Source organism: Dendropsophus ebraccatus, chromosome 10 (assembly GCF_027789765.1).
Source record: "Dendropsophus ebraccatus isolate aDenEbr1 chromosome 10, aDenEbr1.pat, whole genome shotgun sequence".
Lineage (NCBI taxonomy): Eukaryota > Metazoa > Chordata > Amphibia > Anura > Hylidae > Dendropsophus > Dendropsophus ebraccatus.
The window spans coordinates 73368480-73390962 of record NC_091463.1 but is presented as its reverse complement, the minus strand read 5'-3'; the positions used below and the strand labels follow the sequence as shown (position 1 = coordinate 73390962).

Sequence of the window (22483 nt, the reverse complement as noted above, 5' to 3'; positions counted from 1 at the left end):
ATCAATTTTTAGGATCCAACTTGCACCATATGATAGAATTATATGCTTTATACTTGCTAGAGCAACATAAAAAGGTTTATTAATACAAATCTCATTTCTAGGTCAAAAAGAGGGACATGTAAGGGGCAAAGAGAGACAGAAGGACGTGGGTCAAAAGTAGGGACTGTTCCTCCAAAAGTAGGACACTTGGGAGGTATGTATAGCGAGCCAAAACGCTGTTCTACAAGTTTGAAACACTTTTGCAATATTCCTAGAATGGTACAAACAAGTACAGTAATAACTTGTGAATCTATAGCCCCAGGATACATTGCACCATATCACATTAATCTTCTAATCTTTTCTATTACACTCTCAGTGAAGGAACATTTTTAGGTGATAGGATAATTAAAAAATAAAATAAAAATACAAACATTTTGCAAATGTATTGACAAAATTGCTTGTCTAGAAAAATCTACTTTTTTTTTTATCCTGTGGATAGGGGAAAAGTAAGGCCCCATTCACACGTCCGTGTCAGTTTTTACTGTCAGGAAATCCTGATCAGGAGACCTCAAATGTCATCAGGATAGTATCAGGATTTCCTGACAGTAATCCGTTTTTACCATCAGGAAACCATCAGGAAAAACCTTCAGGATTTCCTGATGAGATGGTCTAGTATGCCAACATAAATCACAGGTACCCGTGTACCTGGATGGCCACAGGCTGCAGAACTACAACTCCCATCATGGCCTGTCAGCAAGGCATGATGGGAGTTGTACGTCTGCAACGTGGATGGCCACAGACTGCAGAACTACAATTCCCATCATGGCCTGTCAGCAAGGCATGATGGGAGTTGTAGTTCTGCAGTCTGTGGCCATCCAGGTTGCAGAACTACAATTCCCATCATGGCCTGTCAGCAAGGCATGATGGGAGTTGTAGTTCTGCAGTCTGTGGCCATCCAGGTTGCAGAACTACAATTCCCATCATGGCCTGTCAGCAAGGCATGATGGGAGTTGTACGTCTCCTACCTGGATGGCCACAGACTGCAGAAGTACAACTCCCATCATGGCCTGCCAGCAGAGCCATGATGGGAGTTGTACTTCTGCAACCTGGATGGCCACAGGCTGCAGAACTACAACTCCCATCATGGCCTGCCAGCAGAGCCATGATGGGAGTTGTACTTCTGCAACCTGGATGGCCACAGGCTGCAGAACTACAACTCCCATCATGGCCTGCCAGCAGAGCCATGATGGGAGTTGTACTTCTGCAACCTGGATGGCCACAGGCTGCAGAACTACAACTCCCATCATGGCCTGCCAGCAGAGCATGGTGGGAGTAGTAGTCCTAAGGGGTAATCTCACCTGTCCCGGATCCTGCTCTGTCGGGGCCGCGAGGTTGGCGTCCGGGTCCGGGTGCAGTGCTGAGGTCCGGGCAGCGGCGGCGGTCGGAGGTGTGGAGCATCCGGCGGGCGGCCCGGTGGTGAGTTCCGGGGGGGGGGGGGCGGTGTTCCGGTGGTGAGCGGCGGCGGCGGGTATGGGGGCGCGGGCTGGTTGTCGTGGGCTAGCGGGTACTGGGGGTTAGGCGGCGGCGGCGGCGGCGGCGGCGTGGGGCGGGGGGCGTTGGGGGATCTGCACCGCACTCTGGCGGCCAGCCCTGTAGTGCCGGGCAGAGTGTGCGGTGCGGAGCGGGGGGGGGGGGTGGGGGTGTGCGGGTGATCGGACGGCGGCCGGGGCTGGCTCTCTACCAGTCCGGAATCGCGGGCACTTTCCTGATATACATCAGGAAAATGCCCGTGATTCCGGCGCTCCCATAGACTTCTATGGGGGCGTCCGTGCCGGATTTCCGGACGAAAATAGGACAGGATCTAAAAAATCCGGTCCTATTTTCCGGAACGGACACCCTTCCGGAAAAATCCGGAAGAGTGTCCGTGTCTAATGTTAGTCTATGAGTCCGGAAATCCGTCCGGATTTCCTGATAGGAAATCCGGACAGATTTTCCGGACGTGTGAAGGGGGCCTAAGACATTGTGGGGGTCTGACCTCTGTACCCCCGCCAATCTCCTTATCAGGCCCCCAGCTGCTTGGTTATAAATAGAGCCTCAGCCGCGGGTACAACACATGACCCGTGGCTCTATTCATTCTGATGGAGTCGCTGGAGAGAGCCGAGTAAGAACTCGTCCGGCTTACTTGGCTCTTTCCAGCAGCTCTGTTCTTTCTTATGGAGCCGCCAGAAACAGCCAAGTAAGCACTCTTCAGGCTTACTCACCCCTATTTCGGAAGCTCCATAGGAATGAATAGAGTTGCTTGTCACATGCCATACTCTCGGCTCTATTCATAACAAGAAGGCCAGGGGCCTGATATGAGATCGGCGGGGGTGAGGGGTAGACATCTTGATAATAAAACAAGTTCTATGTACATCCCGGGAAGGTCAGGACATTTCCTTTCTGGACACCTGATGTACTTTCACACCCCATTGTAACCAATTAGCGCTCACCATTACACGAAGAGATTTTTAACGATTAACGACTAACAATAAACGATCGCAAACGAGATTGTTTATCGTCAACCTAAAATCGTTCACCATACTACACAGAACGATGGTCGTTAGATACGATCATTACTATGATTGTTTATTCCTTCTGATTCCAGAATGGACATAATGGACTATGTGCAATTACACTGAACGATTAGTGAAAAAGTGTGGAACTTGAGCGAACAAATGTGGAATTACAGCGAACGATTAGCGAACAAGTAACAATAATTTTAGGTTCAGATCTAAATCAACGATCAATGACATACGAACAATTTTTTGATCGTTGTCTGCAATTACACAGAACGATAATCGTTTAAATTTGATCGATATAATGATTTTTCGCACGATAATCGTCCTGTGTAAGGGGCCTACTCCATGCAGCGATAATCAGCCAAATCGGAATAGAGACAACGATCAGCCGATGATCGTCTCATCAGCTGATCGTTTATTTAGGCTCAAACCTAAAATCATCGGGCACCATCCGCATATTGCTGCGGGAAATAGCAATGCGGGCGGGTGACCGACAATCTTACAAACACCATATATTACCTACACATGTTGCAGGGCTTCTCCTGCGCTCCTTCTGCCTCCCGGTCCCGCGCAGAGCAGCAGCTTCGGTGCGACCTGTCTGAGCTTACAGACCGCTCAGCCAATCACTGGCCTTGGCGTTCCTGGCCAGTGATTGGCTGAGCGGTCTGGCAACATGTGTAGGTAATGTATGGTGTTTAAACAAGGGCTGCAAGGACATCAGTAACAAAGTCCCTGCAGTCCTCACTAAACGATTATCGGGCCGTGGAATAGGCCCAGTAAACAAGCGCCAATCTAGTAGATCGGTGCTCGTTTACATTATTGATCGGGCCCCCATCGGCCCATAAAATAGGACCCTAAGGGTGCGTTCACACCTACAGGATCCGCAGCAGATTTGAGGTGAAGTTTTAGGTGAAATAAATAAAAAGCGTTTATTTCAGATATCACAAATATAACGAGTTTCCAGAGGCTAAGCTCTCCTCATCAGATACAGTGTATGGGATACAGTAACAAACAGGGGATATGAAAACTGAGCAAACCACAGTTTGTGAATGCTTTGTACAGTACGTCTGACTAAGGTGAGGACCCTTACATAAACCTTCCCGGGCAGACAATGTACCTACATGCCAAATATTTGGGGTCAAACAGTTGTGGGGTTCGAACACTTAGAGAATGGACAGACTTTCACTTATATAATATACAGTAGTAGCTGTGTCTTATCACAAAAAAGAAAACACAAGAGCTAACACTAGAGGAAACAGGTGAGAAAGATGCAAAAAACATGTTAAGGCTGGGTTCACACTACGTATATTTCAGTCAGTATTGTGGTCCTCATATTGCAACCAAAACCAGGAGTGGATTGTAAACACAGAAAGGCTCTGTCCACACAATGGTGAAATTGAGTGGATGGCCGCCATATAACAGTAAATAATGGCCATTATTTCAATATAACAGCCGTTTATTTACATATTTTCCATTAAATGGCGGCCATCCACTCAATTTCAACATTGTGTGAACAGAGCCTTTCTGTGTTTTTAATCCACTCCTGGTTTTGGTTGCAATATGAGGACCACAATACTGACTGAAATATACGTAGTGTGAACCCAGCCTTAGTAAGGGTGCGTTCACACGTACAGGATCTGCAGCAGATTTGATGGCCCAGATTTCAATCTGCAGCAGATTTGATGGCCCAGAATTGATTTGCTTTGAATCTGCAGCTTCAAATCTGCGCCATCAAATCTGCTGCAGATCCTGTACGTGTGAACGCACCCTAAGGGAATTTTTTTTATTCATATACCTTTTTTAAGCTTGTACTTTCTGCGCAATGTATGATGCATATTTTTTTTACTGCATGTTTCTGTTGAGTGCTTCTTACGCCACCTATTGAGCAAAGTAGATGTGGGCAAAAATGAGGCCTTTAAAAAGCCTGCCCAAACTCTTTTACTTCTCTATATAAAGAGCCAAATGAAGGCTGTTTTTCTCCTTTTTCATGATTCCTTTCATTTTAATATAAAATGTACAGCAAAATTGAAAGAAAAATTATTTGTGAGGTGAAATTAGGAAAACAAACAGGAATTTTGCAAATTTTGGGGATTTTGGGGGAGATTTATCAAACATGGTGTAAAGTGAAACTGGCTCAGTTGCCCCTAGCAACCAGATTCCACCTTTCATTTTCCAAAGAGTCTGCGAGGAAGGAAAGGTGGAATCTGCTGCAATCACAATACAATGGGGCAGTGAAAGTGCTAAACCACTGCCACCAGCGGGATCGTTGGTGTCAGCCATTAGCAGTGGGCATCTGCTACACCTAGCAGCCGACCCTTGCCGTCTATAGAGGGGGTTCAGCTCATGAGCCTGCTCCATTTACCATGGTGTATATAGCTGGATGGATGATGTGAAGGGGCCGGAGGTACCATCTAAACACCAGTAGCGAAATCCAGATTGTTTTTTTCTCTACTGAGTAGGGTTTTTTTCTGACTTAAATTTTAATTTTTCATTTTTAGTACATCAGCATGAGCATAAGCTATTGTGAATAGACCCTTACACATATACACACACAACTATATATATGTCTAGTGATGCTCCAGCGTCAGGATAATGGAAAAAAGTGAAAAGGGTTTTTTTAAGAACTTAGGATGTTCACTATTATCATTATTTCTTTCTCTTTTTTTTGCTTTGTTGCTTTGTACCAGGTGCTTTGATAGATTCCATCATCTTTGCTGCAAAATGCACATGACATACACTTGTCTGTGGGGAGCCAATGTGTAATCACAGTGTTCACCTATCTGTGGCATCCAACTATTGTTAGGTAAATTATGTCTTTAGGGTGCTCTGATAGCATGTTGTTATATTTTCTTAAAATGTCCCTCCATCTGATGGCCTACATGATATCTATCATATGTGTAAATCACTTTATTTGCCAAAAATAACCTTAGTTCAGAATAAGGGTGCCTTCACACACACCAAATCTGCAGCAGATTTGATGGTGCAGATTTGATGCTGTGTTCAGTAAATCTGCTGCAATACGGTGTGTGTGAAGCTACACTAAAGCTCATAAATCTTGGCCATTATTTGCCTAATTTTTCTGCAGTTTGCTGCCCACTTTCTGTTTTTTTGGGGGAAAATTACATCTCCAGGAACAGAGAGATCAGGCCGGAACACAGGAATAGGATGTGGTGCTTAGCTAGTGCTATGCAGGGGAGAATACCTGGACTGTGAACATGCAATCTGAGTCTGTCAACCTCCTTCTTGCTTTGTTCCAGAAGGTCCACACTTAACCTGAAAGGTAAAATCAAGTCTACCTTATTATCTCTGCCCACCCATAGAGTTATGGACAGCTGTCCAGTGTGTTAAGACGTTTTTTTTCTATGTAGTGTAATCTCCTCTCCCTACATTGAGGTAGTCAACATTATCAGCAGTTTGCTGCTTAGACCAGGGCTGATTTTGTGATGTAATTTCTATCTTGTCATGATATTGTTGTGGTTTTACTTTCTGCATTAAAAAGCACCTTGCAAAGCCAATATTTCAATAACCCGCTTCTCCCTTACATGCCCTCTAAAGTCGTCTAACTTGAATCATCCACCTGTATAGTGGCATCCTGTTCAGTCCATTGCACTTTCTCCGGCGCTATGTCATGGCTTGACTTACAGGTACACTTTACCCAAACTAAAGGATGAGGGTGAACACATCTGTATTTCATTTTTTTTTATTAAAACACGGATAAAAAAAATAAAAGGGGGGAGGGTGTTCTTTGTACTTTGTTCTATAGCTTCTCCGTTTCCTTTCTGCAAGTTTGTTCTCGAATCAAAAACGAGGGACAACATTCATCCGATAGAACTGAGGTCTTGTACCATTGGTGTTGGGCTCCGGCCTTATGCTCAGATTCTTTCTGTCTAAGTTTGGCTCCAAGGTAAACTTTTGCAGTATAGTGGTTAAAAAAAGGAAGAGCTCCATGCGAGCCAGACTTTCTCCAATACACACACGCTTCCCTGGGGAGACAGAATGAACATACACAATAAGAATAGGCTATGCTACATCTAGAGGGGTTGTTTAGTTTTCCTATCTACGAGCCAGAGAGAAGAGCGATTGCAAGCCGATTATAGCCGAGGCTGGGGTTTCACTGACCCCAGCCAATCAGCATAAGGTGTTAGTAATGTGTTTGATTGTGACTGACAGCTGACACACCAGTGGGCACCTCGGCCGGACCTGGAATCTCAGCATCAATCATTTCTAGGGCTGGGAATCCAGGTTTCATAAGTACCTTCCCTGTGTCTTCTTTGTTGCCTGCGTCTGTTATTAACTCGGACTTCTGACTTCGCTCCTATGGTGTTGTGTTTGTCTTGTTTTGTTCTGTGTTGCACTTTGGTAAAATCAGGGACTGCCATTCAGTTGTCTGTTGCCGTTTAGGGCATCTGAGGCAAGTAGGTAGGCACAGAGGAGCAGGTGCCAGTGTCAGGGCTCACCTGTCCTTGTGTCTTCCTGTCCCTATCCTAACAATCCATGGGCCTTTGTAATGAATGGACATCATTCATTTTTATAGTGAATTTAGTATATAGTACAACAGTGCTAAAACTAAGTAAAACAATAGGATCAGAAACGTGCATTGCAAAATAGTACAATGGGGGCATACCATCAAGAATCCATATTAAAACAGGCGGGAAAACAACAACAACCAATACCAGTCCCGTATGGCATACATTGGGACACTACAGGTATAAATTAGATTATTTTTAATTCATAATTATATTTTATTCTATTAAAGCGACTCTGTATCCACAATCTGACCCCCTCCAAACCGCTTGTACCTTCGGATAGCTGTTTTTAATCCAAGATCTGTCCCGGGGTCTGTTCGGCAGGTGATGCAGTTATTGTGCTAAAAAATACTTTTAAACTTGCAGCCCTGTGTCAAATTGGCGTGGGCTAGAGTGTCTGTGCTCTAGGCTTCTGATGCCTCCTCCTCACCCTATTCATCATTAGGAATGCACCTGGGCAGGATTTCTCCTAATCATCACTTGTCTGAACACTGCACCTGTGCTGGATCATTAAGGCACATGCGCAGTGTTCAGACAAGTGATGATTAGGAGAAATCCTGCTTGGGGCGTTCCTAATGATGAAGAGGGTGGGAAGGAGGGGAGGAGAGGAGAGATGATGCAGGCCTACGGCCCAGACACTCTAGGCCACACAAGTTTGACACAGGGCTGCAAGTTTAAAAGTTGTTTTTTAGGACAATAACTGCATCACCTGCCGGACAGACCCCAGGACAGAGCTTGGATTAAAAGCAGCTATCCGAAGGTACAAGTGGTTTGGGGGGGGGGGGGTCAGATTGTGGGTACAGAGTCCTGTTATTAGTCTTTTACAAACCCAGCCACCAACACGTATCAATTAAGATGACAGAAATATTTTCATTCACCAAACCCCATAATTATTAGAAAGCTCAACTTCGGCCATGGTTTATAGATAATGTTCAGCATTTAACAATAATAAAATAATAATAATAATTTCTTACCTGCAGAGAACGGCATAAAGGCGTCATTTTTCCTAAAGGAACCTTTTTCATTAAGAAAGTGTCCCGGGTCACACTCATCTGCATTTTTGAATTGTGTGGGGTCTTTTAGAACCGAGGTCAGGACTGGAAAAACCATTGTTCCCTGCAAGTAAATGTAAGAAATATATAGGCCAAGAAAACCAGAAGTAATAAAAGCCAGGCCTGGTTGGTTGTTGAAGTAGTAGTTGAGTAGAAGAGGTGATTCATAATTTTAAGAATATCGGCACACATTCTGTGGCATCGGATGCCTTAGAAAGTAGTGTCTCTGAGGTACTGATAAACTTGTAGTTATAACTACGAGAAGTATAAGATAAGAAAGTGTTAAGGGGTACTCCAACGAAAAACTCTCTTTCAAATCAAGTAATTTCAGAAAGTTATACAGATTTTTTTTTCTTTTTAAAAATCTCCAGTCGTCCAGTGGTATTTTCTTTTTAGTCCGACACATTGCTCTCAGCTGCCACCTCTGTCCGAGAGACGAACTGTCCAGAGCAGGAAAGGTTTTCTATGGGGATTTGCTACTGCTCTGAACAGTTCCTGTCTCAGACAGAGGTGGCAGCAGAGAGCACTGTGTCAGACTGTAAAGTAAATTACAAATCTATATAACTTTCTGAAACCAGTTGATTTGAAAGACAAATATTTTTACCGATGTACCCCTTTAAATGTCAGGTAGAAAGATAGAAACTATAGGTAAGTGAATCTCCTGAAATTCAATTTGTGATGATTTGTACAAATCAATTTAATTTGAATTGGATTCAATAGCTGATTTAGAATTATACAGGAGTCCTTAGTCCTGTCTACTGAGCGTCAAATCACACAATGCACCTGGGCCTATGAACGTGAACTGAGTTTGAAGGCATGCATTGTACACCGCTACCCTCTGTGTACTGGTGAAGGAAGGGACTACATTTGAGTCTCTGCTCCTGTACTCTGTTATCTTAAAATGGAAGGATCCAAATTAATTTATTTACCTTTAATAGGAACATGTAAAGAACCATGACAGTCAAGAGACAATGAAGAGCAGAAAAGTAAACCTTAGGGATGTGATATCCTCTGAAGGTCGTGTCCTTGCTGGCAGCACGAGGGACTCCTGCAGGAGTAATGTCAGCAATTCTCTGGATCTCATGGACTGTAGCTTCTGTATAGGGCATTTTAGTCTTGTCTTCTATTGATGGACAGCGATCTCTGCCTATCACATTGTCAATTTCTTCATGGATCTTTTCTGAGTAAAACAGAACACAAGATATATTTGTAAGTCTAGTACCATAATGTAATTGGGGAGTGCAGCAGTCCACTCAACTCTCCGGCCAGCAGAACATCAAACTCATTCACTCCATAGACTATTATAAAGAGTCAGACTTAATTGATAACTGGGGACAGATATGCGCTGCTTTGCACTCCCCCTGGCTTAAGATCTCAAGGTCACAGCAGGTCTCAGGAGTGAGACCCAGTGCGATCACTAAGTTTTGACGCGTTTGCAAATAACAGTAACACTTTAAGACAAATAAATCTACCATATTAAATCACACGTCATGTTCTGAAATTTTTCTCCCTTGGAAGCATTGCAAACACTGCCACCATATCGTGGTACACAGAGTGCCACACATAAGTAAGTGCGCCAATGTGCATGAGGCAGAGCGAAGCTTGTGGAAAAGTTTGTTTCCCTATCTGTGTCTCTAAATAGGCCTCCAGTCCTTACACCAATGGAATGTAAAGCTCTCGTCTGACAAGTATTGGTGATGATGATGCCGAAGTCCGTATACTTATCAAAGAGCAAATATAGATATGTAGAGCAATATCTGTATGGATGTTGATGGCTTAGGGTGGTGTTACATGGGCCGAGCAGGGCCCGATAATACCTGTAAACGAGCGCCGATCTGCTAGATCGTCGCTCGTTTACTGGGCCTATTACACAGCCCGATAATCGTTTAGCAAGAGCTCCAAGGACATCGTTACCGATGTCCTTACAGCCCTTGCTAAACTGGCATACATTACCCATCCACGTTCCAGGGCTGCTCCTGCCGTCCGCTTCTCCCGGGGTCCCGCACGCGCTCTAGCTTCACATCGGCCTGTCAGCTGATAGGCCGCTCAGCCAATCACAGGCCGGGACCGCCGCGGCCTGTGATTGGCTGAGCGGCCTATCAGCTGACAGGCCAATGTGAAGTTAGAGCGCGCGCGGGACCCCGGGAGAAGCGGACGGCAGGAGCAGCCCTGGAACGTGGATGGGTAATGTATATCGTTAGTCGCCGCTCGTGCACCGCTATTACACGCAGCGGTGCACGGTCGGCGCCCGACAAAAATAGGTTCTAACCTATATCAACGATCAGCCGATGATCGTTGTCATCGGCTGATCGTTGCATTTATTACACGGAGCGATAATCGGCCGAATCGGGCCAATTCGGACGATTATCGTTCCGTGTAATAGGGCCCTTAGTCTTTGTCTAGGGGCTAGACATCAGTAAGGGGCATCACCCATTACTGGACACATTTAGGCAGGAGAGATTCCTAACCACTGGTTTTTAGGACATATTGGGGAAGATTTACCTGGTGTAAAGTAGAATTGTCTTAGTTGCCCCTAGCAACCAATCAGATTCCACCTTTAATTTTTTCAAAGATTCTGCGAGGACTGAAAAGTGGAATCTGATTGGTTGCTAGGGGCAACTAAGACAATTCTACTTTACACCAGTTTGATAAATCTCCCCCATTATCTTTCTTTACGTACCTATACAAAACACCCTACTTGACTGAAAACAGTGACAGTTTAGGAAACATACAGTACCTATGTAACCTCAGACTGTCCACCAAGCGTCAAACCATTTTACCTATACTTATTAGTCAATCACAGTTATTTTGTTTGTATTATTTGTCTAAAGAAGACACTGTGGGGACAAAGTATAGTATATTAGAGTACCGTATATCTATTGGTCCGTCACCCCTGTAGTTAAATACCTCTATGATGTAACCACCCGTAGACTTGGGCATATATCCTAAATCTTGTAACACTGCAGCAAAGTTTGAACATTTTACCACAAATTGAGCTACAACCCTAGCTCTGCTGTTTCTGATTATTCAGGCCATCCAGCTTAAAGGAGAAGTCCAGGGAAAATTTTTATTAAAGTATTGTATTGCCCCCCTAAAAGTTATACAAATCACTTACTATACACTTATTACAGGAAATGCTTATAAAGTGTTTTTTTTCCCCTTCACTTACTACTGCATCAAGGCTTCACTTCCTGGATAAAATGGTGATGTCACTTCCTGGATAAAATGGTGATGTCACTTCCTGGATAAAATGGTGATGTCACGACCTGACTCCCAGAGCTGTGCAGGCTGCTGGAGAGGATGATGACGGGGGGACACTGAGGGACACAGGGCACTGAAGGGGCAATGAGCACCCCTCTGCCATCATCCTCTCCAGCAGCATCAGCCCGCACAGCTCTGGGAGTCGGGTCGTGACATCACCATGTTATCCAGGAAGTGACATCACCATGTTATCCAGGAAGTGAAGCCTTGATGCAGTAGTAAGTGCAGGGAACAAATACACTTTATAAGCATTTCCCGTAATAAGTGTATATTGTTGATTTGTATAACTTTTGGGGGGCAATACAATACTTTAATAAAAAATTTCGCCGGACTTCTCCTTTAACACCTGCCTGAGCCCTGTCCACATAAAAAAAACCTTTAATCTGGGCAATCAATGTCATGTTGAAATTATAGCTACTTGGGATTATAGATGTTTCCCTATTATATCAGTATAAACATTTGACCATAAGACCATAATTGTGAACTATGTCTTTGACTATTCTATTCCACATCTGAGAACCAGCAACATTACAGGAAACCTGATGACATTAATGGCTGATGTTTCAAGACAGAGGTGTAACTTGAAGTTTATGGACCCAATGCAAAAATTGGTAAAGGACCCCTAATTGCGTACCATTTATAATACCAGCACCCTCTTATGCCAGGACCTTAGGACCCATCTGAAACCAGGGGCTAGATATGACTGTTACCCTAGCACCCTTTATACCTACCACTATGAGGGGAGCATGATGTATTAATTGCACATAAAACATATCATTACCTTGTATATCAGGATATTTCATGAGAATAAGAAATCCGTATCTCAGAGTTGTACTTGTGGTTCCTGTTCCAGCAAAGAATAAGTCTAATATTGTCGCCTTTAGGTTTATCTCATGAAATTCTGTGTCTGGATTCTTTCTCTCCTGAAATATTTGAAGTTATTATTACACACCTAGCCTTAAAAAACTTTTCACGACTGGCCATTAATATTAGATTGCAGGGGCTGCAACACATGACATGATTGGGGTGTTAGGGCCCCATTACACAGAGCGATAATCCACCAAATCAGGCCGATTCAGCAGATCCTCTCTTAATGCAGTAAAGACAACAATCATCAGCTGACTGTTGTCTTTATTCCACCGTCTGCAAGGCCAATGTGTAATCGTGATATGCGGTCGATGCCTGGTGACTGTGAAAAAAAATAAAATAAAACTGTATACATACCTCTCCGCGCTCCCTGGTGTCCTTCTCGCTTCTGCCCTATGCGCACAGCCACTACTGGAATTTCTGAGCCAGTCTCTAAAGTGACAGGCCGCTCAGCCAATCACTGGCCGAGACGGGACACCACTGCAGCCAGTAATTCACCGGCCAGCTCAGAAGTTCAGGTGGTGGCTGTGGGACCGGTCAGAAGCAAGAAGGACCAGGCAGAAGCAACAGGTCTGTTTTCAGAAATGTAAATATTCCTAAAAGGGTTATCCAGTGTTTTTATTATATATTGCTGGCCTGTTGGTAAGATTAATAAACATGTTGGTGGAGATTTATCAAACATGGTGAAAGTGAAACTGGCTCAGTTGCCCCTTGCAACCGATCAGATTCCACCTTTCAGTGAGGAATGAAAGGTGGAATCTGATTGGTTGCTAGGGGCAACTGAGCCAGTTTCACTTTACTCCATGTTTGATAAATCTCCCCCATTATGTTTACCCCTTCGTGCTCCCCTGGTGTCCTGATATGGCTTCTCTGGTGTCCACTGTTGAGTGCAGCTCGGCTACTTCAGAGACAAACTTCTCAGTTGACAGGCCACTAAACTAATCCCTGGCTAAGACAAGACAGCCTTGTGGCCAGTGATTGGTTGGGAGAGCTGTCACTCTCAAAACAAGTTTGTCTTGTTAGTAGCGGAAATGCAGTTAGCAGATAACACCAGAGAAGCTGCATCAGGACACCAGGGGAGCAAGGAGAGGTAAACATAACATGTCTATTATGCTTACCAACAGGGCAGCAATATATTAGGGATGGTCCGAACCTGCCGAGGTTCGGGGTTCGTATGAACCACTGTCTGGCCGCTCCGTGCAGCGGGTGGTTACAGCGGGAGGACCGCCTGGAAAACTGGCATACAGCCTATGGTTATGGCTATATCCCAGTTTTCCAGGCGGTCCTCCTGCTGTATTCACCCTCTCCACTGAGAGGGCAGACAGCGGGAATCATTTCCGTGAGTTCGGGTTCGTACGAACCCGACCCGAACCAGGTTCGGACCATCCCTACAATATATATAAAAAAAATTAATGCTGTATAACCCCTTAAATTGGAGTCAAAGCAAGAACACAAAAACTTACAACCAATGACATGATTGTTTTTAATGTTGTATAGTTAAACTCTGGCTGCTACCAATCATTTATATGTCTTTAAATCTAAGATTATCTACTAACCCACCTCTTCCATCTTTATAAGAAAGCAATCTATGAAGTCACGAGGGCAGTTCTCATCCAGGGTGGCTCGATGGGCATCCACCATCTCTGTAATAAATTGTTTCTCACTATCGATAAGCTTATACATCCTCTGGTGAGGACCGGGAATGTGCGGCATTATGTTTGGGAATAAGATTTGGAGCTTAATAAAGACAAAAAAAGAGTAATATCTGATATTAATATACATGTGTTGGTTAAGTATTATATGTATTCACATTATATGTTTGGCTATAATAATAATTTTTAAAAGTATGTCCACCTTTACATACATTCTTTTGTATTGGTTTAAAGCATTTAAAACAAACAATGAGGCAGCGCTGCTGTATTTTTAAATATGTATATAGTTTAGTTTTGTTTCTAGAGGGCAAATAGAAACCATCTGAAGTCTGAGCCAGGGAGTGAAGCCCACAGCTGCTATACAGTTTAGCTATATTTAAAGGGGTATTCTGGAGAAAAAAAAATATTTTCAAATCAGTTATTGTCAGAAACTTACCTGACCAGGATCCAGCGCCGTCCTCAGCCTCCGGGCCGCGGTGCCGCCTCCCGAGTGACGTCACGGATACCCAACGGCGTCCCTAGTAACCAGTGATGCCGCGGGCTCTGTTCATTCAGCCACTCAGCTGAGCGGTGTTTGACACTCTGCAGTCTGCAGTCTGACACTCTGCACTCTGTTACAGCTGCACATAATGAAGACTCGGGAGTCCGGACCAATGATGTTCTGGTCCAGGCTCCTGGTCTAGTATTTAAAAAGCCAGCGGTTTACTGATTGCTGACTATAAGGTTAACTTCCTGGTCCCACCTCCCCTGTCTACTCCTGCGATTCCTGTTCCTAATCCCTCTGTTTTCTCAACTTGTTATCCGACCTCCCGCCTGACTAGTTGACTATCCGATCGGTTGCTGATTTTTTACCGCGTTGACTATCCTTATTGTGTTTGTTTGTCTGTCCTGTTGAGTGTTCCACATATACAGCATAGGGAACGCTATTGTGGTTGTCCACGGCCGCCTAGGGCAGACTGAGGCAAGTAGGTAGGGACAGTGGGTGGGTTGAGACTCAGGGCCCACTGTCTTGTTGTGTCCGTACCACCCTGTCCTGACAGTTATACAGATTTTTAAATTACTTAAAAATCTCACACCCTACAGTACTTATCAGCTGCTGAATGTCCTGCAGGAAGTGGTGTATTCTTTCCAGACTTACACGGTTCTCTCTGCTGCCACCTCTGCCTGTGTCAGGAATTGTTGAGAGTAGTAGGAAATCCCAATAGAAAACCTCTCCTAAATTTCTTACATGTCTGTGCAACATATAAAAAAAATATTTAAATGATGGTAATGTTTTAATGGCTCTTTTACTCCAATTCTGTGCCAAGGCTGAGAACATCTCTTAAGTCAAGGTGTACAGACATTTCAAAATGCCACTAATTGAAGTTGCCAGGGGTAAAGATACTCTTTCATTTTACTGAATACATTTTTAGGCTATGTTCCCACACAGTATTTTGCTCAATATTTTGGTCAGTATTTTTCAACCAAAACCAGAAGTGGATTGAAAACACAGAAAGGCTATGTTCACACACTGTTGAAATTTAGTGGATGGCCGCCATATAATGACAACAATTGCAGTTATTTTAAAACAATGGCCGTTATTTACCATTAAATGACGGCCATCCACTAAATTTCAACAGTGTGTGAACATAGCCTTTCTGTGTTTTCAATCCACTTCTGGTTTTGGTTGCAGAATACTAACCAAAATACCGAGCAAAAATACTGTGTGTGACCATAGCCCAACATTGCACCCATATACATTGTAAACATTTTGTAATACTTACCATGCCTAAACTGGAGTTAAACAGCTTGGAAATATCCTCAATGTTTGACATCAGAGTTAAGAATTTTTGATCTTCATAGTCAAATCTTTCACCAAACACAACGGAGCAAATGACATTGGAAACAGCAAGGTGCAATAAATGTGTTGGGTCCATCGGAGTATCTGTTAGTAAATATAAGGAGGTGGTCAGTTTTTATTAAATATAACATATAATATCATAGGAATGTGTTAAGGTCTGACCATAACTCTCAGATTAAAGGGTTTTTCCAGGACACAATACATCTGATGTGTGTGGGGGCAGCCTTACAGCCCCCCAGTCAAAGGTTATGGGGGAAAGAAGGATTAGACATTAGTATTTACAGGTAAGTACAGTAAGGTTATAGGTCATTAGTAAAGATGAGCGAACCGGGTTCGGGTTCGAGTCCATCCGAACCCGAACGATCGGCATTTGATTAGCGGGGGCTGCAGAACTTGGATAAAGCTCTTACGTTGTCTGGAAAACATGGATACAGCCAATAACTATATCCATGTTTTCCACATAGCCTTAGGGCTTTATCCAAGTTCAGCAGCCACCGCTAATCAAATGCCGAGCGATCGGGTTCAGGTTCGAGCATGCTCCAGGTTCGCTCATCTCTAGTCATTAGTTATTTCATAGGTATGGCCAGCCTCAGGGTATGGAAATGAAACCACCTTTGTCCTTCATCAATTTTTCTGCGAAGCATCGGGCTTCCTCTTGGATCCTTTCTTCAATGCTCCTCTTTCCCATTCCAAAATTTCTCAAAGTTGTCAGAGAGAATCGCCGAAGAATTTTCCACCTTTCTCCATTGCTTTCAATGACCCCTGTAAGTTTAAGCAAACAGTTTCTAGAATTAGAGAAACATATATTAAGTTAAAATCGAAAAAAATGCCCCTCCTGTTACTTGTTGTGTTTTGCATCTCATCCCCAATCACTTCATGGCAGCCGAGCAGCAATACTAGACACAATCCAAGCAAAGGAGTGGAGCTGTTTCTGGAACATGGGAATTATGGGGGAGATTTATCAAAGTGGTGCAAAAGTGAAACTGGCTCAGTTGCCCCTAGCAACCAATCAGATTCCACTTTTGATTCCTCACAGACTGTTTGAAAAATGAAAGGTGGAATCTGATTGGTTGCTAGGGGAAACTAAGACAATTCTACTTTACATCAGTTTGATAAATCTCCCCCTATGTTTTTATTTTCTTTTAACCCCCTACCCTTATTAATGACTTCTAACTGAAGAATGTCCAGAAATTAACAGAGCAAACAAAGCAATTTGCTGTTTCTACTGTAGATTCGCTCATCTCTATTAAAGATATGAACCCCTAGACGACATTGCCCCAGAGGAGCGATCCACACGTCCGGCACCGGCCGGGGTCTGCGCCGTAATGGCGCTGATCCCGGCTCGGCACTCGATTGCTTTCGGCTGTAGCAGCTGAAAGCAATCCAGTGCCTATCTCATTGATCTATACTTTATAACTATACAGCAAAGATCTCAATGAGAGATCAGTGTACATATACTAGAAGTCCCCCAGGGGGAATAACCCTAACCCGAGGGGTCTTTTAGCATAAGTGTAAAAAAAAAAAAAAAGTGTTTTTATTAATAAAAAGCCCCCTCCCCTAATAAAAGTTTCAATCCCCCCCCTTTTCCCATGTTATAAATAAAAAAAATAAATAAAATAAAATTGCCGCATGCGTAATTGCCCGAAATATTAATTTATTTAATTCTTGATCTTGCACGATAAACGGCGCAAGCGCAAAAAAATCTCAATCTCGCATCAAATCCAGAAAAATTGTAATAAAAAGCGATCAAAAAGTCGCATATGCGCAATCAAGGTTTCGATAGAAAGAAGACATCATAGCGCAAAAAATTACACCTCCCACAGCCCCATAGACCAAAGGATAAAAGCGCTATAAGCCTGGGAATAGAGCAATTTTAAGAAACATATATTTGTTAACAATGGTTTGAATTTTTTACAAGCCATCAGATAAAATAAAAGTTATACATGTTACACATTGTTGTAATCTTAACGACTTAAGGAACATATATAACAAGTCAGTTTTACCCCAGGGCAAAATGTGTAAAAGCAAAAACCCCCGGAAATAAAATAAATTTTTTTTTTTTGTTTGTTTTTTTCAATTTCACCACACATTAAATTTTTTTCTGGTTTCGCAGTGTACTTTATGAAAAAATACAGTCTGTCATTGCAAAGTACATTTAGTGGCGCAAAAAATAAGGGCTCGTGTGGGTCTCTAGGTGAAAAAATGCAGCTGCTATGGCCTTTTAAGGAAAAAACGAAAACGCAAAAATTTCAATTGGCCCAGTCCAGGGTTAACAGAAATATATATCATTATCATAGTCATTTTGTTTGTCTTACCAAAATTCTTATAAAGCAAGTCTCCTGCTCCTGTTTCTCCCCTATCACTAAACGCATCACCTTGGTCCACCAATGCTTCCTTCACTGCATCGTACCCGATTAGTATTATGACACGAACGTTTGCCATGTAGAGGGTGTAGACCGGTCCATACGTCTCACTCAGCTGGAGAGATAGAAACCATGAACAATACTTTATGTGACACTAAAGGGTCTTTTACATGGGCCAACTATCGGCCAGGAGTATTGCGAGAAATGCTCCTGTGGCCGAAAAGCGGCCCATGTAAATGTGACAGCGATCAGCAGAAGACGAGGCAAACACACCCGATAATCAGCTGATCGTCTGAACCTGCGTTAAACTTTATTTTATCTCCCTATGTAAACAGGGTTTGTGCGGCCAAGAACAATAAAGAAAAACTGACAGCAGGGATTTGTGTATATATATATACTGTATATATATATATATATATATATATATATATATATATATATGCTTTCAGTTTCCAGATCACAAGCAGTGTATACTTACCAGCCACACTGCTTGTGTGCTTGTGATCAGGCATCCAGCTCTTCTGTCCTCAGGTCACTGATGAATTTTCAGGCCACCACCTCATGCCGAATGATTCACAGCCGGCTAAGGCAAGGCCTGAAGATACAGCCAGTGACCAGAGGACTGAAGAAGCAAGATACGGTATGACAAGCAGCATGGATGGTAAGGATTGACTGCTTGTAATCTGGAAACTGTCAGATATATACACATATATACTTTCAGTTTCCAGGGCTGCCCGAACCATACAATGATTATTTGCGCAGCCCATCCACTTGATTCTTCACGCCGAGTAAAGGCACTGCAAACAAGTGCCGATCTAGCTAGAAGGACCCTTAGGCTGCATTCCCACGTTCCGTGATCCTGACGGATCACGGACGTGGAATGCATGTACTGGAGCCCCCCCCCCCCCCCCCCGCGCGCCTGGACAGTATCTGTAATTAGATGCTGGGAGCGGGGGAGACTGTATTCATAAGCGCCGCGCTGTAGTAACAGCACCGCGAGGCTGATTCATTACAGCGCGGCGCTTATGAATACAGTCTCCCCCGCTCCCAGCATCTAATTACAGATGCTGTCCGGGCGCGAGGGGACTCCGGTACATGCATTCCACGTCCGTGATCTGTTAGGATCACGGAACGTGGGAATGCAGCCTTAGGCTATGTTCCCGCACAGTATTTTTGCTCAGTATTTTCGAACGAAAACCAGAAGTGGATTAAAAATACAGAAAGGCTATATTCACACACTGTTGAGTGGATGGCTGTGATTTAATGGAAAATAATTGCTGTTATTTTAAAACATTGGCTGTTATTTGCCCGTAAATGACGGCCATCCACTTTTAACATTGTGTGAACATAGCCTTTCTGTGTTTTCAATCCACTCCTGGGTTTGGTTGCAAAAATACTGTGTGGGAACATAGCCTAATGGTGTGTTTAAATGGAGAGATTTATCTGAAAGATTTTTGAAGCCAGGAACAAACTATAAACAGGGAACAGGTAATAAAGGAAAGACTGGGATTTCTCCTCTTAGATCCATTCCTGGCTTAGGCTTCAAAAATTTGTCAGATAAATCTCTGTGTAAACACACCATTAGGCGATGTTCCCACACAGTATTTTTGCTCAGTATTTTGCAACCAAAACCAGGAGTGAATTAAAACCACAGATAGGCTATGTTCACGCACTGTTGAAATTTAGACGATGGCCGCCATTTAATGTCAAATAATGGCCGTTATTTAAAAACAATCGCCATTTCTTTGTAATGCTGAGAGGGTTAATCTGAGGTCAAGTTGCTTATGAACTCACTGTGATAAATAGGGATGGTCCGAACCTGCCGAGAGTTCAGGTTCGTACGAACCTCGGCAGGTTCGGACCATCCCTAGTGATAAACCATCCCAGCATTACAAAGAAGCTTTAATATTGCAGATAAAGCCTGTTTACATCAGCCGTCTCCAAAGGAATGGGGGAGGATGGGGAGACAAAGAGAAAAACTTACACATATATTTTTGTGTTTTCAGCAGAAAGCAGCAGCTGAGAACTGGGGGAAGGAGACTAAATAGATAATAACAAGTATGGAATGAATTGTTAGGCTCACCATGGGCAACAACATATCAAAAGTTAAAGTTGAGAGTTTTCTTTATAACGACAGGTACACTTTAAGATTTAGTGGAATACCCCTTTAAGTACATTCAAAAAAATTGAGACTGTATATATACAATAAATAGAATATCCTTTATCCCTATGGCTTCACACTTTACTCGATCAACCACACGTAAGCTATTTCTACACCAGATCTATAGTAGGAATTGCTATATAACTTATTAAGGGTAAGATCACATAATATACTTACCTTAACTAAAGACTGCGCTAGTTCAGAGGGGCTGATCTGACAGAGGTTCCCCAGCAGGGGTAGTGGTGTAGGTCCTGGGGGTAGGTTACTGTATTTCACCCTACCCCACCATTTAATAAGATAGATTAGGAGAGTGACCCCAGTAGCCAGGAGAAGTGTTGCCGCAATATTCAGAGCCATCCTGCTCTCCAGTGATCCCGTCTCTGTTCAATGTCCTACTGTATTTTTACATGGCCGGGAGCAGGGCAACAATCCAACACGTGATCAGTGAGAACAGGCTGGGTGTGTTCAGAGTGCAGGGCTATAGCTCTACTGCAAAACATAGTGTGAATGCCAAAGTTATTAACCTCTTAAGGACACGGCCTATTTTGCTGCTCCACACGTTCTGTTTAGTTTATTACCCTCCTGAGAGCCACAAGTGTTTTTTGTTTTTTTAAATACATTAAAATGATTCTTAATTTCTAGATAGGCTAGCAGCTGGGTTTTTTTTTTCCACAAAGCTTATCACAATAGAGAAAACCACCAATACTTAAACTAGCAGAAAGTGGTGTGAAAGAAAAATATGGATAAAACATATAGGGAAAGGGAAAGGCTAGGTTCACACAACGTCAAACAACGGCCGTTAACGTCTGTTTTTGCCGCTATTTAACTGACAGCAATGGAAATGCATTGAAGTCAATGGGAGGACGGACGTCCAATGCACACAACGCCTTGAAAAACGTCCGTTTAAATATAAAAAACGGCCGTTTTTTGGACGTTGTGTGAACCGGGATTCACCTCCTTGTTACTGAATGCAATGGTGGTCAGCCCCTGACCTACGGTGGGGCCGCAGCGTGCAAGGAACCTCCAGGCCAAGTTTCTCCAGCCTCTGCTGCCCTCCTCCTAGCCACAAACTAAGGAGATGGAGAAGCTGAGCTGTAAGCTGTTGGGGATTCTTTCCAGGACTCCTAGCCTTAGAGCTAGTGGGTCCTTGATGGCGCTAGGGATGAGGGTAAATCTCTGGACTCGAACAGTGGGCATACACCCCAACTCCTGGGCCGTGTGAAGAAGGCCCTCTCGTGAACTTGCCTCAGCAGGTAAATTTCCATGTGCAGAGACACTATAACTTTCCTCCCTGTCGTGATCTGCACTGACTGGACCCGCCACAGGACCCTCCCTATATACCTTCTTTGTCTGGCCTTCCCTTAACTCTTAGCTCTACCCCCCCATCCTCCTGTTACTCCTTCTGACCTCTCCTTAACCCTTTTAGCTCTCATACTCCCCTCGTCATGAGCTGTCTGCACTCCGCGGCGGGGCTTGCTTTCTGGATGCATATCTAATACCATGTGTCTCCCTGGTCTAAAGGCCCTATTCCACGGAACGAATGTCGTTCGTATTCGGCCGATATCGGCCGCTACGAACGATAATCGTCCCGTGGAATAGAGTGCAACGATCAGCCGACATCGTTCATGTCGGCTGATCGTTGCAGTCGCTTGTTTTTCAACATGTTGAAAAACAAGCGACTGATACAGCAACGATCTGCTGCCGTCGCTCCGTTGAATAGGAGCATCGGCAGCAGACTCTGCTGTATCCTATGGGCTGCCCGGACGATCAGCGATCACCCGGGCAGCCCCCCCGCAGCTCCCCGCCGCCCCTCCCGCACTCACCCGCTCGCTGAAGTCGCGTTGAATAGCGGCGGCAGCGAGCGGGGAATGAGGAGCAAACGAGCGCTGAGAGCGCTCGTTTGCTCCTCTTAACGACCGGTGGAATAGGGGTATTACATATATCAAACAACGAGAAATTGGATTCCTTAAAGGGTCACTGTCCTTTCCAACAAGTCCCCTCTTTAATATCTTAACATTTGATCTAATATGATCTAATAATAATAATAATTATTATAATTATAATTATTATTATTACTAATAATAATAATATGATTTCTAACATATATTTGCCAAAATTACTCCTCACCGGAGAATAAAGCTCTTAAATCTTGGTCATGAGGTGTCTAATGTCCCTGCAATCTACCGCCTACTGCCTGTTGTTTGGGGAATTACATCTTTAGCAG

At 43.7% G+C, this 22483-nt stretch overlaps 1 protein-coding gene across 1 annotated transcript; it reads right to left on the bottom strand.

Moving 5' to 3' along the window:
• Positions 1–6221: 6221 nt before the first annotated feature.
• LOC138766025 (cytochrome P450 2H2-like) lies at positions 6222–20683 on the bottom strand. Its single transcript, XM_069943301.1, has 9 exons — positions 20437–20683; positions 18051–18213; positions 16348–16497; positions 15659–15819; positions 13804–13980; positions 12158–12299; positions 9108–9295; positions 8038–8179; positions 6222–6520 (listed from the first exon to the last, which is right to left on the bottom strand). The coding sequence occupies exons 1-9, from the start codon at positions 20614–20616 to the stop codon at positions 6336–6338; spliced, it is 1488 nt and encodes a 495-aa protein (XP_069799402.1). The 5' UTR covers positions 20617–20683; the 3' UTR covers positions 6222–6335.
• Positions 20684–22483: the final 1800 nt, after the last annotated feature.

Coding starts and splice junctions, on each gene's coding strand:
- LOC138766025 (XM_069943301.1), bottom strand. CDS start 20,616: ATGGCTCTGAATATTGCGGCAACACTTCTCCTGGCTACTGGGGTCACT. Junction 16,498..18,050: donor CTTGCTTTATAAGAATTTTG/GTAAGACAAACA, acceptor TTAAACTTACAG/GGGTCATTGAAAGCAATGGA. Junction 15,820..16,347: donor AAAATTGATGAAGGACAAAG/GTGGTTTCATTT, acceptor ATTTACTAACAG/ATACTCCGATGGACCCAACA.